The sequence below is a fragment of the Chelonia mydas genome, chromosome 3, assembly GCF_015237465.2.
Source record: "Chelonia mydas isolate rCheMyd1 chromosome 3, rCheMyd1.pri.v2, whole genome shotgun sequence".
In the NCBI taxonomy this organism is placed as follows: Eukaryota; Metazoa; Chordata; order Testudines; family Cheloniidae; genus Chelonia; species Chelonia mydas.
Window position 1 is genome coordinate 84850948 of NC_057851.1, and position 15549 is coordinate 84866496.

Here is a 15549-nt window from a genome sequence, read left to right on the forward strand (position 1 = left end):
AAGGTTCACTCAGATGGATTGGGAGGAAAAGATTTCAGGATATTTTACCAAGGCAGGTGCTGTGCCCATAAACAGCCCCCCAATTGGACACAAACTGGAATAGTAAAGGATATAACATTCCTTGAATTCTTTCCTATTTCAGTGGCAGTGCTCTTTGGGGAATGGATTTTACAAACTGTTTCTCCAAAAGTGGAGTGGCAACATGGCAGAGGTACATATCAATCACCAGTCCCCTACATTGCCCAGGGTTATGAGGCTAAAGGTTTATACTAGTGTTTAAACTTTAACATGCTGAAAAACATGTACCTGAGATTGAAAATGGTGTTGCAGATTCACTGTCCTCACTTTCAGACCTGCCACTGGGAGCCCACAAGGAACCCACACAGATGCTCATAGCACTCTGGTATTGTGGTGTATGATAGCTCTTGGGGCTGTACGAAGATCGGTAGTACCACAAACATTTAGGGCTTCATGACAGGTATTTTAGCAGTTTTGTGCAATTTCAGAGGGGGGAGGGCCTGTCTATGATATGGCACATTCCAGAGGACCAGATACTTCAGGTACATGGGGTCATTGGCAACCTGTAATCTGGCATCATCTACCATTTCCAGTCACCCCTCAGGCCTTACATTTGCCAGTAGGATTAGGGAATACCCAAATCTTTGTGATTGAGTCTTATTTCAAGACGTCACTGTTCAGACACTTAAGGGGCAAGTTCTCAACAAAATATGCAAAAGTGGACAGGAGGTGGCCTTGTTCAAGGCTGCATTCCTAGTGGTGGGTTGTAGTTTTCTGAGCTTTTAGAGTCAGAAAATTAGTGCCTGAGTCAGTGAGAGATACTCCAGGAAGGGCTCTGAATGGAAGGATTTACAGTGGGAGGTATGAAAGGTCATCCAAACCTTGAGGATCTCAAAAACAGATCTAGGCAGGAAAGGAGAGGTCATGATGCTACAGGAGAGTAGTGAGGCAAGGATTTGCTTAGTAGAAGCACTGAAGGAATTATATAGCAATGAGACCAGCTGGAGACAGGCTCCTCTTTATTCATGGGCCCATCATAACATACCAATTTGTTATAGTTTTAAGAAAGGGGCTTATGAAGTTGAATTCCCACCCATTCTGGATGGGGGCTGTGACAGCTGTGGCTCAGTTAGGGTTAGAGTGATTCAGGCAACTGGACAATGGCATTCATATGTGTACAGGACATATGTGAGACCCAAAGCAGAGAATTGGAGCTAGTTTTCCTGTGTTTCAATTTCAGAATCATGCAAACAGACCAAGTGAGATCTGCAGGCACAGTATTGTACACTAGGAGCATAGTCAGGGCTTCTGAGTCATCTGGAGGATCACAGCTGGGTCTAGGTAGCGAGTCAATCCTGAGCTGGCATGGAAAGGAGGGGCATGCTCGGGACCAGCCAATGGCCCTTGCACACTCTTTGGCAGCCCAGGAGCAGGAACCAGATGTAATTTTTGTTCACCTCTGTGAAAACGATTCAGGGTGGTATAAGGCGGTTGACTTGATAAACAGAATAAAGAGGGGCTTCGGGCAGACAAAGGATTTTTCCCCCAGGGGTGATGATTATTTGGTCTGACGTATTGGGTGCAGGGCATAATAGGGAGCAGTGAAGCCTCCAAGGGTGAATAAGACCAGGAGGAGTGTAAACAGGAAGGTGGCTAAATTCATACATAAACACGCCCCCTTGGTTATTCCACATCTGGACATATCTTACTGGTCACCCATGTTATTCAGGGAGGATGGGGTACACCTATCCAATTGGGAGGCAGATTTATTTTTGTCCAATATTAAGGAAGGAATCAGTGAATATCTAGGAACCTGCCAGAGGTTGGGGGAGGTAGCCAAGCATAACTTGCACATGTCCAGTGCAGGAACTTGTTATGGAAGGGGTACAATCTTTGTATAAAAGGGAGTGGAAAAGGATGTAAAGGAAAGCATCCCTTAAGGGAGCTAAGGTCAGGGCTGGAGTTCCTACATGTTACAGCAAGGACCAAATCCCCCCTCCTGCTCTGGCCCCTTTAATCCTCTGACAAGGGAGGGCAGCTGGGACCAGGCTGAGGCTTATGCAGAAATGATTAAGAAAATTATTATGACCTGCACTGTACAGCTTATTTTTCGGTACTCCCAGATATTTTAAGTGAATAAAGTTGCAGCCTAATTAAACCACATCCCTTGCCTTCTGTTTTTCTTCCAGCATGGCCAGACAATGAATCTACAACCCCACAGCCTAAGAATCACTGTTGTCTGGGCAACGAGAGTCAGCAGAGAATGAAACACAGAACACTTAAGAATGAAAAGCATTGAAATCAATTGTTTCTGTTTGCGTAGAAAGGGGACAGAGGGGCATGAGGGGCATGTTTGGGAAGCTTGAGGGGAGAAAGCAAGTCTTTTTAAGGATAAGATTGAAGGAGATCGTGGATAGGATGCATTTTAGACTTGTTAGCCTCTTAGAATCTGTGAAAGGGACCTCAGAGCTGAGTGTACATGGATCATTCCTTTAACTCTTCTGATAGTGTGGGTAAGGTTGCATATATCTTCTGTAGTGGTACTACCTTTTTTTTTACTGAAAGGAAAAAGATTCACTATTACAGCGTTTAGAAAAGCATTATTCTGCATAGAAAAATCTGAGGTGAAAAGAACCTGAGGACTACAAATACCAACAAAAAAAGCTAAGAGCAATGTGAAGGAAGAATGCATTGCCTATACTGGCTGAATGGGATCACTTCACACGCCAAGACAATACAACAAAAAAATCTCAAAAGGTAGAAAACAGTAATCACTCTGTTCCTTCAATTGCTTTTGAGTTACAGAGGATGACGCAGAGGAAGAGTAGGATGTAAAGTGTGTTTCCTGGAGGCTTCAGAAGATACAGGACAGAATCTTCTTTCAGGAATAACTAAGTCAAGAGTAATTCTACTGAAGTCAGTGAACAGAGATGAGAGAATCTAGCATAAAATGTCTAGTAAGAAAAATGCTGGAATTAGCAAAACTTTCCAAAAACAGAGGAAAAAGGCAAACGACCAAGCCAACAAATAATTTTGAAATTTTACTATTAGCCATTCCAAATGTGGTCTGAAAGATACACTGGCCCAAGTAAAGACGGTTGAAACTTCTGGGGTGTCTATCTCAGGGTTTTATACAGCTGCCCATCACCATAGTATCGGAGTGCCTTCCATGAAAAATCAATACCAACAGTAAAGTCCCTAATATGGGTACAATGGAAGAGTTGCAATCAAGACATTTATGGTTTAAGGTCAAAGGTAGCTTCATTTAACAAAAGTGAAAAACAGCATATTTGTTTACACCAGTGGCTCTCAACCTTTCCAGATTACTGTACCCCTTTTAGGAGTCTGATTTGTCTTGGGTACCCCCAAATTTCACTTAAAAACCATTTGCTTACAAAATCAGACATAAAAATACAAGTGTCACAGCATGCTATTATTGAAAAATTGCTTACTTTCTCATTTCATAAACTGGGAACGCATCACTTGGAAGTAACAGAGGAGGAGAAGGACCTCGGAGTATTGGTTGATCACAGGATGACTATGAGCCGCCAATGATATGGCCATGAAAAAAGCTAATGTGGTCTTGGGATGCATCAGGTGAGGTATTTCCAGTAGAGATAAGGAGGTGTTAGTACCGTTACACAAGGCACTGGTGAGACCTCATCTGGAATATTATGTGCAGTTCTGGTTTCCCATGTTTAAGAAAGATGAATTCAAACCAGAACAGGTAGAGAGAAGGGCTTAGGAAGATCTAAGAAATGGAAAACCTGTCTTATGAAAGTAGACTCAAGGAGCTTGGCTTGTTTAGCCTAACCAAAAGAAGGCTGAGGGAAGATATGATTGCTCTCTATAAATATATCAGAGGGATAAATACAACAGAGGGAGAAGAATTATTTAAGCTCAGTACCAATGTGGACACACGAAGAAATGGATATAAACTGGCCATCAGGAAGTTTAGACTTGAAATTAGACAAAGGTTTTTAACCATCAGAGGAGTGAAGTTCTGGAACAGCCTTCCAAGGGAACCAGTGGGGGCAAAAGACATATCTGGCTTCAAGACTAAGCTTGATAAGTTTATGGAAGGGATGATACGATGGGATAGCCCAATTTTGGCAATTAATTGCTGTTCAACTATTAGCAGTAGATATGCCCAATGGCCTGTGACCGGATTTCAGATCGGGTGGGATCTGAGTTACTACAGAGTGTAACTCTGATGTCTGGCTGGTGAGTCTTGCCCACACGCCCAGGGTTTAGCTGATCGCCATATTTGGGGTCGTGAAGGAATTTTTCTCCAGGGCACGCTGGCAGAGGTCCTGGGGGGTTTTTGCCTTCCTCTGCAGCATGGGGCACGGGTCACTTGCTGGAGGATTCTCTGCACCTCAGAGTCTTTAAGCCATGATTGGAGGACTTCAATAATTCAGACAGAGGTTAGAGGTTTGTTACAGGAGTGGGTGGGTGAGATTCTGTGGCCTGCGTTGTGCAGGAGGTCAGACTAGACGATCACAATAGTCCTTCTGACCTTAAAATCTATGAGTCTATTATTTTTACCATATCATTATTAATCAATTGAATATAAATATAGTACTTACATTTCAGTGTACAGTATATAGAGCAGTATAAACAACTCATAGTCTGTATGAAATTTTAGTTTGTACTGACTTCACTTGTGATTTTCATGTAGCCTGTTGTAAAACTAGGCAGATATCTAGATGAGTTGACATACTCCCTGGAAGATCTCTGCATACCCCCAGGGGTATGCATACCCTCTGTTGACAAAGTATCAGACTCAAGGTCTAAGAGATTAAAACAAAGTTGCACATACCAGAACTACATTAAGTTCCTAAGGGATGCTGGATTTTAGGTGATGAAAAATTTATTTGCTACCCATCCACAATGAACTGGACTAATAAGTTTAAGAGTAAGTTTGGTTCCGATAATATGTGATAGAAAGCAACTTCACAATTCTTATGAGAGTTTAGACAGAAGAATATATTTCAGAATTAATATTTACCATTAGGAATTTCACAGTCTAAGGCAACAGCAGTCTCATATGTCCAACATCGAGCAACATTACGAATAGTATATCCTCCTCCTCCTAGCATCAGCAGTGGCAAGTTAAAAGTTTTTACAACCTCCACACATTTAGCATGACCTACCAAAAAGATTAAAGAGCAAATTAAAAAAAAATAAATAACTATTAATTTCTAGTCAAAAAATCAGATGAACCTAATTAAAATGAAAGGGTGCTAGAATTAAAACTTCAGTACAGCACTTTTAGCTCTCAGCTGAATTAATCTCATTTGAACAAAAACAGTGTCAGAATTGGTAAATGAGAAATGGACAGAACCTGTGGCACAATATTTCCATCTTAACATTTTCTCCTACTTCACATTAATACCTTCACAATTCTCTCTTTTCCAAAAAGTTGTCTTTTTTATAAAACTCATATAGGCATGCAAGGACAAATCTAGGGCCAGATTCTTGGATCAGCACAGAGCAGCAGCCAGAAAGGAGCAGGCTGCACCTATGTGATCCTCCCTGGTTCCATATTGACCCCAGCACACTTCAGAGCAGCCATTGAATGGCTCTGGAGTATACTAGCCGATTAGATTCCCAACGAGCCATATGGCAGTGAGAGAACATCAGTTATAGGGACAAAATCTCCATCTAGGGAGAAACAGCTACTTTCTAGATCTTTAGTGCTGCTAGAATGTCACAGAATGGAGCACATCACAGTTCAGGATCTGTCCTTCACTCAGTGATTACTTTGAGGATAGTCTTCTGGTTAGGATATTGGACTGGGAATTGGGAGATGTGGGCTCAATTTCCAGCTCTCCTAAAAACTTCATGTGTGAACTTAGATAAGTCAGTTGGGGTGGGATTTTCAAAAGCATCTAAGACAATGGTTCTCAATCAGGGGTCTGCTGCAGAGCTTTTTTTTTTTTTTTTTTTGGGGGGGGGGGGGGGGAGGGAGGGAGGTGCCCAGTGCCCTCCATAGGGCTAAAGCCCTGAGCCCTGGCGCCCTCATAGGGCTGAAGCTAGGAGCTGAATCTTGGAGCCCAAAGATCCAGTGCCACCATGGAGCTCGAACCTCGGTGCTCCCCACGGGGCTAAAGCCAGGAGCTGCAGGGCTGAAGCCCCAGTGCTCCCGTGGGGCAGAAGCCCCAAACCCAATGGGCGGAGTTGGGAGGGCAATGCCCCTCCCTGCAAACTACAGTACCTTACCCAGAGAGAGCCAGTTCCAGGGGCAGCTCCATCCCCCACCCACCTTCTCTCCACCAAACCCCTGGCCAGGTCAGAGGTTGGAAACTGGAGCTGGGCAGTGCAGGGCATCTGCTGCTCTGGCGGGTGCCTGGAGTGGGCAGCCATGGCTGTCCCCTGTCTCCTGGGGTTGTAGCTGCTCCTCAGCTCCCTTTGACTGCTCGTGCAGCCAATAATAGCCACCCAGGCAGGGGGACTCAGCTCCAAGGCTGACAGAGTCCTCATGGAGCAGCGACTACAAGTGTGGGGACCCTGCCAGCACACAGCCCCTAGCAACCCCCCTGCCTGCACACACTCCCAACTACCCCTCTCCCTGCACCCTGAGCTACCTCCTGCCAGCACCCTCAGCTACCCCCTGAACACAGCCCCTAGCTACCTTCTGCCAGCACCCTGAGCAGTTTTCAAACTCTTTGAGCTGCGCTCCCCCAGTTTGAGTTATAACTTTTGGTTGCTCTCCCCCCACTCCAAAAAGCCCCAATAGGCGGGGTGGCCTGCTGAGGTGAGTCAGGGGTTGGAGGTGCTATTCCCTACCCGGGATCTGCCCCACCCCACCAAAAGAAGTCAAACTATGCCTATGCCCGAGGCCCCCCCCCCCCCCCCCCGACCCACCCCCGAGTTCCCCCATGCTCCGCTGGGCCTTGGAGTTTTTATAGCATGTTGGGGGGCCTCAGAAAGAAAAGGCTGAGAACCCCAAATCTAAGAGACTTACATCTTTCAAGGGAGCTTGTGTTCCTAAGTATGTATCTAGCTAAACCTTTAAGAATTGTCACCTTAAAGAAAATTGAGATGATTCAAATAAGTTTGAAGTATGTAACAGTAGTCACTAACATAATGAAACAGTTGTCAATATAACTTTTCTTCTCTCGTTAGAAAAGCATACCGACAGAATTCAGTAAGTATCAAAAGGACATTACTTCTCCTCCCCATTTTGCTAATACTAACATATAATTTTAGTTGTAGAGATTGAGGAAGCTTTTTTCTTAATTATTAAAATCAAGGGAGTTCTGGGAAATTTAATAATGTGGACAAATGTTCAAGTAAGGCACAGCACATCTTAGTTTACTAGCAAAATTCAGCGCTGCAACTAATATTCTCAATTCAAGAAGATAGCTAATTTGGCATACCTGATAAAGTATTCACAGTTAAATACAGCTAGTCACATCACAAAGTGACCCCACAGTTGTAGACTATGTACATTACAGAAATTTAAATTCAGCATAAGATTGCAGAAATCATCCATTTGGTGTATTACCCCACAATCTAAAACTGAGCTGCACAGCTATGGAAAAAAGAGGGAAGCCCAACGAGTTCCAAACCAAAAGGAACTAAAGAGACAATAGCAAAACAAAAAGGGAGGAAGAAATGAGACTAGGAAGAATAAGATAATGCACAAAATCTAAAGAAGAAATGGTTATGAAAAGGTGGAAATGCAAGTTGCTTAATTTTAGTAAATGGATGTGGGTGGGAGAGAAAAACAATCGTGTCTCTCTCTTTGGCTACCAGTCTCATTTATGACGACAGGCAGTGAATTGGACTGGTGGCCAGAAGAGAACTAATATCCACCAACTTAACTTGCCAACTTCACTATCTAATAATATGTTTGAGGGAGAGAGGTTGATCTGGAGAATGAAAACTCCCTTCTCCTAAATAAAAGTTAATCAAACCCATGTATTCTACCTAACAGGCATTATTGTGAATCTGTGAGCATTTTCTCTATTGTTTACCTTTGACAGTAAGATTAAAACACCCCAACCTGTCACCAGATAATGAATCTGCTCCACACTGCAATACCACGGCACTGGGCTGGTACATCTCCATCACTTTGGATATGATCTATAAACAAACAATATAAAATAGCAAATCTTAAATTCAACCTGACAACAACCAGTCAGCTTTTCAAATAGGGTTTACACAATACTCACTGGCTTGAATATCTGCCCATATGATTCATCATCTATACCATCTCTCATTGGAAAATTAACTGCATAGTATTTGCCTTTCCCAGCTCCAATGTCCTACAAAGGAAGTTAACAAATATACTATTACTAAAGAAGACAATGTTTACCAAATCACAGTAAATTACGTGTCTTAAAATATGTGCTATTATTCAGAACAAAAAAATCAGCTTGCTTAATTCCCTATTCTTCTAGAAAATCATTCTGAAGCATAAAATGTATATGCCAAAATTAAAATGGAGAAAGTGTACCATCCCCAATATATTGATTTTTTCAAAATGTAATGATTAAGAGAGCAAAAGTACCTTTATATGTTCCTCCATAAAAATGGAAGCTTTTAAAACAGAAGAGAAACTGTACTTGCACATTGGAAGGGAGTAACCAGCCACATGATCAATAATCCCCCACCCCTCTGGTTGGCTGATGCATGGAGTAACAATGAGACCTTTAAAAATAAGGCATACATTCACAGAGATATAAAATGTGCCATAACAGTCTATTAAGTGACTGATATGAGAAACAAGAAATAGATGTTTCCTTTCCCCTAAACAAATGCTTCCAATTATTTAAGGAGGTAAAAAGCTTCCAGAATAAAAGGGAGTTTACAAATAGGTCTGAAAATCATAATAAGCCAGAGGATATTTGTAACTGGCTTAACATTGGTCAATTACTGGAGAGCAGAATACTGCAATCAGTTGTTATTTTAAGTATGTTGACCCAGGTCCAAATTTTACTGGGTTAATTGGAAAACACTGTTGCTGCACATAGGGCAAATTTTACAGTGAGCCAATTTGAGTATTTTCCAGTTTTTTGGAATTGAGCAGTTTTATTGGTAGTACAATAGCAATCTGTCACCTGTGGAAACTGCCTATTTTTTAGAAAGAGCCACAAACTACGAGGTGAACTCAGAATTCTAAGTGGTAAATGATTCTCAACCCCTCCCCCACTCTCTTTCACCAGCAGCATGGATTTCCCTTTTGATTTCCCCAAGCCTAAATTACAATATTAAGCTTGAAGTGATAATCATGCACGTCAGATGCTCACTTAAGTCACAAGAACAAATCCTCTAAAAAAGCAGGTTAAAAAAGTCTGAAAAAATAATCAATAGTTCAATTACTTCTATAAATAGTTATGAGGATACAGGCATCTAGACAATATTGTCCATGGCACCCAAGACACACATTTTCATTTTGGTGACTGTCAGACTAACATTTTCATAGGCCTATGCTGGTTTCCATTGAAAATACTAAAAGCTACCATTTTTTTCAGCTGCATCAGCCTAGGTCACAAATGTGTGCATCTGTATATGCAGCACTAGGTAGATCCTCAACTGATTTATCAAGGCACACTGTGAAACAAGAGTGTCTATGCAGGCATCCTCCAAGTTGAAAAGAAGCTCAAGTAGTTGCCAAAGCTTAACCCCAAGGGAACTGATGTGGCTGAAATAGAAGCCTCAGGAATTCAAAAAGCTGGAGAACAGAGCAGGGAGCAGTTTTCTGCACACAAAGTTTATTCATCAAAACATCTGGGGTCAATCCGAACAGGAGGTAGTGCTATTCCTCCCTCGTCCCCCCCCTTTTACCTAACAGCCAAGTGTTTAGAGAATTCACCCAAGCTATTGGGAGACCAGTTCAAATCCCCGCTTTGCCTGATGTGGAACTTGAGTCTTTCCACACTGCAGGTAAATTCCCCAACCACTGAGCTATAGCTAGGGCCCTTCGTTTTCAGTTTTCATATTATTTAGTTTTTCCCCAGGAATTTATCAGTGTTTATTACCACAATAACAAAAACGGGTGAAAATCAGTGCAAAAAAACCTTAACTTTTCTGGGTAAATGTCACAGTTTATGGAAAGACGGGGGGGAAAAAGCATTCAGTAGATTAATGCTTTGAATTTCATTCAATGTGGTTTGCTGCAGAATTAAAACAGAACTCAAAACACAATGCCACCTTTGAGTTTAAGAAACAATACATCTCCAATCCCCAAATAAAACTTTTCATTTGAATAAACGGTTTGCTGTTGTAGACTCAGAACTATTAGCTTATAAATATTTAAATTTAATAATAGGCCACAACGCATACACTCAACTTCATCCTTTTCTCCTGTTTTTGTTTTTTTAAACTTTCAAATACTTCATGTTCTGAAACATATGCTGATACAAATTTTCATTTTTTTTCCCATTTTAGCGTATCAAATCTTTAAACCGTTATCTGCTAACAGCTTGAAAGGTGTATGTGATGGGCATCAGATTCATCAGTACGTTCAGATGCGCATGCACTTCAGAGCTTGCGTGGGTGTCTAAATGGGCCATCTTGATTATCATTCCAAAGGTTTTTTTTTTCCTCCTGCTGATAATAGCTCATCTTAACTAATTAGCCTCTCACAATTTGTATGGTAACTTCCAACTTATCTGTATGTATGTGTACATCTTACTATATGGTCCATTCCATGCATCCGATGAAGTGAGCTGTAGCTCACGAAAGCTTATGCTCTAATAAATTTGTTAGTCTCTAAGGTGCCACAAGTACTCCTGTTCTTTTTGTTTATTGTATCTTTTAGACCGGGGGTGGGCAAACTTTTTGGCCTGAGGGCCACATCGGGTTTCCAAAATTGTATGGAGCGCCGGTTAGGGGAGGCTGTGTCTCCCCAAACAGCCTGGCGTGGCCCAGCCCCCGCCTCCTATCCGACCCCCCCCGCCACTTCTTGCCCCCTGACAGCTCCCCCGGGACTCCTACCCCATCCACCACCCCCTGCTCCCTGTCCCCTGACCACCCCCGGACCCCCCACCCCTGACTGCCCCCTGCCGCTCCATCCAACCCCCCCTCTCCTTCCTGACTGCTCCCCCCGGGACCCCTGCCCCATCCAACCCACCTGTTCCCCGCTCTCTGACCGCCCCGCCCCCCTCCCCCAACTCCCCTGCCCCCTTACCATGCTGCCTGGAGCACCGGTGGCTGCCGGTGCTACAGCCGCGCCATCCAGAGCACTGGGTCAGGCTGCGGCTCTGCAACTGTGCTTCCCAGCTGCCCAGAGCGTTGCGCCAGTGGGACAGGGGCGAGACTCCTGGGCCAGAAGTTCAGGGACCGGGCAGGATGGTCACACGGGCTCGATGTGGCCCGCAGGCCACAATTTGCCCACCTCTGTTCTGGACTAATACATAGCCTTACTTCAACAGACAGCTATGCATACAGACTAATGTATTATCGTAATCTCTCTCTCTCTCTACACAGATAGATACAGATTTAACTCATGCAATGTATTGTATTTTCCTAATAAAACACGTTATTTTTTATATATTTGAATGATACAAAAGTAGGGTGAAAACTGGAGGAAAAAAACACTTTTTGTAAAACCCGGGAATTTTTCAGTAAAAATCAATTTAAACTGAAAACAAAGGGGCTTAGTTATAGGATATTCTGGGATGAGTCTCCCTCACTCTCCCCTTAAAGCTGTTCAACTAGTGGTTAGAGCACTCACTTGGGAGGTTAGAGACCTGGGTTCGCGTCTCTGTCACACACCAGGCAGAGCAGGGATTGGAACCTGTGCCTCTCACATCCTGGGTAAGTGCCCTAACTACTGAGTATTAAGGGGGCAACACCTCCTTCAGTGGTTTTGTGGATGGCATTTTCAAGTTTCCTTTGCTTTTAATAAAAAAGCAGTTAAAAATTTCAGTTTACTCAACTGAACAAAAAACTAGAAAAAAATATTTCAGGTTGACAAATACTTTGTTTAACACAAAATATTTCATTTTGATTGCTGGCATTTTTGTTTTGGATGAACCAAATTTCTCTTCAATTTTTTTGTTCAGCTATCAGACAAAAACAAAAAAATCAATTATTTGCACAGCTCTGTAGAGAGGGCATCTAAAGTAGAAAGATGTTCTTTCTGGTGGACACAAGACTTCTTCTATGTTTCATGGAGACACCACCTCAATTTTGGAAATTAACTAGAGAGGATATGTCAGAGGAAATTAAAACCTGACTAGAGCCCACTGACATTGACAAACAGAAGCTGACTGTTTTGATGCAGCCTGTGGGGGCTAAGAGAAATATACTAGGCAGCCAATTCCAGCACAGAATCCTGACTCAAGGGGTGTCATAAATATAAAGGGAAGGGTAACCACCTTTCTGTATACAGAACTATAAAATCCCTCCTGGCCAGAGGCAAAACCCTTTCACCTGTAAAGAGTTAAGAAGCTAAGATAACCTCGCTGGCACCTGACCAAAATGACCAATGAGGAGACAAGATACTTTCAAAGCTGGAGCAGGGGGAACAAAGGGTCTGTCTGTCTGTGTGATGCTTTTGCCGGGAACAGAACAGGAATGGAGCATTAGAACTTGTTAGTAAGTAATCTAGCTAGAAATGCATTAGATTTCCTTTTGTTTAATGGCTGGTAAATAAGTTGTGCTGAATGGAATGTATATTCCTGTTTGCGCGGTTTATTGTAACTTAAGGGTTTGCCTAGAGGGATGCTCTATGTTTTGAATCTGATTACCCTGTAAGGTATTTACCACCCTGATTTTTACAGAGGTGATTCTTCTACTTTCTCTTTAATTAAAATTCTTCTTTTAAGATCCTGATTGCTTTTTCATTGTTCTATAAGATCCAAGGGTTTGGGTCTGCGTTCACCTATGCAAATTGGTGAGGATTTTTATCAAGCCTTCCCCAGGAACGGGGATGTAGGGCTTGGCGGGATATTTTGGGGGCAAGACGTCTCCAAGTGGGCTCTTTCCCTGGTCTTTGTTTAACATGCTTGGTGGTGGCAGCATAGGGTTCAAGGACAAGGCAAAGTTTGTACCTTGAGGAAGTTTTTAACCTAAGCTGGTAAGAATAAGCTTAGGGGGTCTTTCATCTTCAGGTCCTCTAGAGTTCAGAGTGGGGAAGGAACCTTGACAGGGGTAAATGTTTGTTAATTCTTACTTTAAAGGGCTTCCTTAAGCCTCCCTTCTCTTTTATACTTATACGCTCTTTTAAGAGAAAAAGTGAAATCCAGACATTCTTTTCTAATTGGGATCTGACAGCTAGAGGAGAACTCTTAAGAAAACATCTGCATCCATATACATTACAGTTCATTCCAAAAAACTATTTACAAGCAGTGATTATGACGGTGTGGGATGGAGGTCTATCACAGTTGAAGTATCATTTGTCATTCTGAAGGTCCACCATAAAAATACTAAGAACAGAGAAGATACTTTTCTGTTTGTTTTATTTTATTTCAGCCATCTAAAGCATTTAAATCCTCTTGTCTTCAAGGTGGCTAGCTAAAGAATCCATGAAACTTCATGAGAAGTGGCTTCTCACCGACAACTGCAAACTACCCAAGCTTTCAGAAGCAATCTGGCTTTGTTAAATAATGATAGCATTTTGCCATTACAATAATCCTGTTTTAGCTGCTTTTTGTTTAAATCAACAGTACCACCTTGTGGCCAGTCAAGTTAAGTCACAAAAATATGCACCTCTGATTTCTATAACAAGTGATATAGAAGGAATTTAACAAAACCAAGCAACTCTAGAACTGCGTAATTGCTGCCAACAGCCAGACTGAGATGGACATTCAGCGCATTAGTGACTTAACATTTAACTATCAGTCTCCACAATATCCACTGTGAATCACCAACTCTTACTCCCAGCTCCACCCTGGGAATACTGGTGATGTTGCATCACATAACAAGATCTCCTGGAGGCATCGTAAAGGTGGCAAGAAAATAATGGTGCCTACCTACCTTTCACAACAACATTTTGTGTAGTTCTGAAAACTTTTAAGAACTATTTTATGCCCTTTTGAAAGTTACAATTAACCCCTCAAACAAAGCTGATGTCAGTGACAGCACACACTGGGGTGTGAGAGCAAGAATCTGATCCATAATGAACCTGCATATTAAAAACTTTACAGCCAATAATATACTATAGTCTTACTACTGGAGGTATTCAGCATACATTTCTAGAGTTAAAATGGGACACCTTTTCAGATCACACACAATTGTAGAAACCACCTCTGCAAATGGGAGGGATTCTCCCATTAGCATAGGTAATCCTACCTCCCCGAGAGGTTGTAGCTAGGTCAACAGAAGAGTTAATGCTTGCATCTTTACAGTACATACTTTACATTAGAAACAAGACAGAAATTCTTCCGTCGACCTAGCGCTGTCTACATGGGGACGTTGGTCGACTTAACTATACTACTCAAGGGTGTGGATTTTTCACACCCCTGACAGTTAAACAGACCTAATTTTCTAGATTAGAACAAGCCTAGGGGGAAAAAATTAATCTATTCTAAGTAAGCGAACATGCAGAGCCAGGAGATCAGGTTCCTAATTCCAGATGTGCAATAGACTCTGTGACCTCTTGGGCAATATACAATCTCTGTGCCTGTGTTCTCTATCTGTATTTACCAACCTCACAGGAGTTGCAAGGCTTAATATGTTAATATATATGAAGAGTTTTGGTATCCTTAGATGAAGAGCACTATAAAAATGCAAAGCATTAACACTAAGCAACATGAGAAATATCTTCCAACACAGTTGGCATTTTTCAGATACACACAGTACTGTATTGTAAATATCCAAATTTTGATTGTTTGTGACAGATGAACCTTTTCCACATAAAAGAACATTATCTGCACAGAGCACCTATTTTTCCTACTGTATGTACATGGTTGAAAATGCAGAGGCCATCATCAAATACACATCTTTTTCCTAAAGAAGTCCCAAAGTCTAGTTTCAAATATAACTGACTTAAATCATCTCAACTATTTAGTAAGCAGCTTGTCCATTTCCATGTGGGCTGAGTTAATTTGCTAAAAAAGATTTCCCAGGCGAATTCTGAAAATTTGTCAGGGAGCTGAGTACTCCACAGAATATGGCATTTCCCCCCCAAAATTTAATTATTGTGAGAAGAAATGATCACCAAACACTAAAATGAACATTTGCAAGAAAAGGAGAAGTAAAAGCTAGTTTAATCAAGTCATAAATTCATGTTTGACCTTACCCTTAAGTCCCCTGTGCCAGGAAAATATTCACCATATTTATGGAATGATACTGTCATGACACGGTCCGTTGTGTAAAATGCTTCTTCAACACCATCACCATGATGGATATCAATGTCAATGTACAACACTCTTTGGTGATATCTGGAAAAACCATACATATACATGTGAAAAAAGGATGTATGAGAAAGTGGCGTGATTTGAGTTGCCAGTGCTATGACATTCAACAGTCAGAATGTAAATATAGTTAAGATTTTATTTCCTGTGCTATCTAAGCAAAAACATGATAATAACTGAAGCTATCATATCCGTTCAAAGAAAATAAACGTAAAAA

General features: G+C 41.8%; 1 protein-coding gene across 1 annotated transcript in view; it reads right to left on the reverse strand.

Annotated features, from left to right (window-relative positions):
* Window positions 1-15549, reverse strand: part of HDAC2 (histone deacetylase 2) — a 64044-nt gene that overhangs the window by 23375 nt on the left and 25120 nt on the right. The window contains exons 6-9 of the mRNA XM_037894661.2: window positions 15218-15359; window positions 8202-8294; window positions 8004-8112; window positions 5030-5170 (exon numbers count right to left, since the gene is read on the reverse strand). Of these exons, the coding sequence (XP_037750589.2) occupies window positions 5030-5170; window positions 8004-8112; window positions 8202-8294; window positions 15218-15359 (485 nt within the window). The remainder of the gene's footprint in view (window positions 1-5029; window positions 5171-8003; window positions 8113-8201; window positions 8295-15217; window positions 15360-15549) is intronic.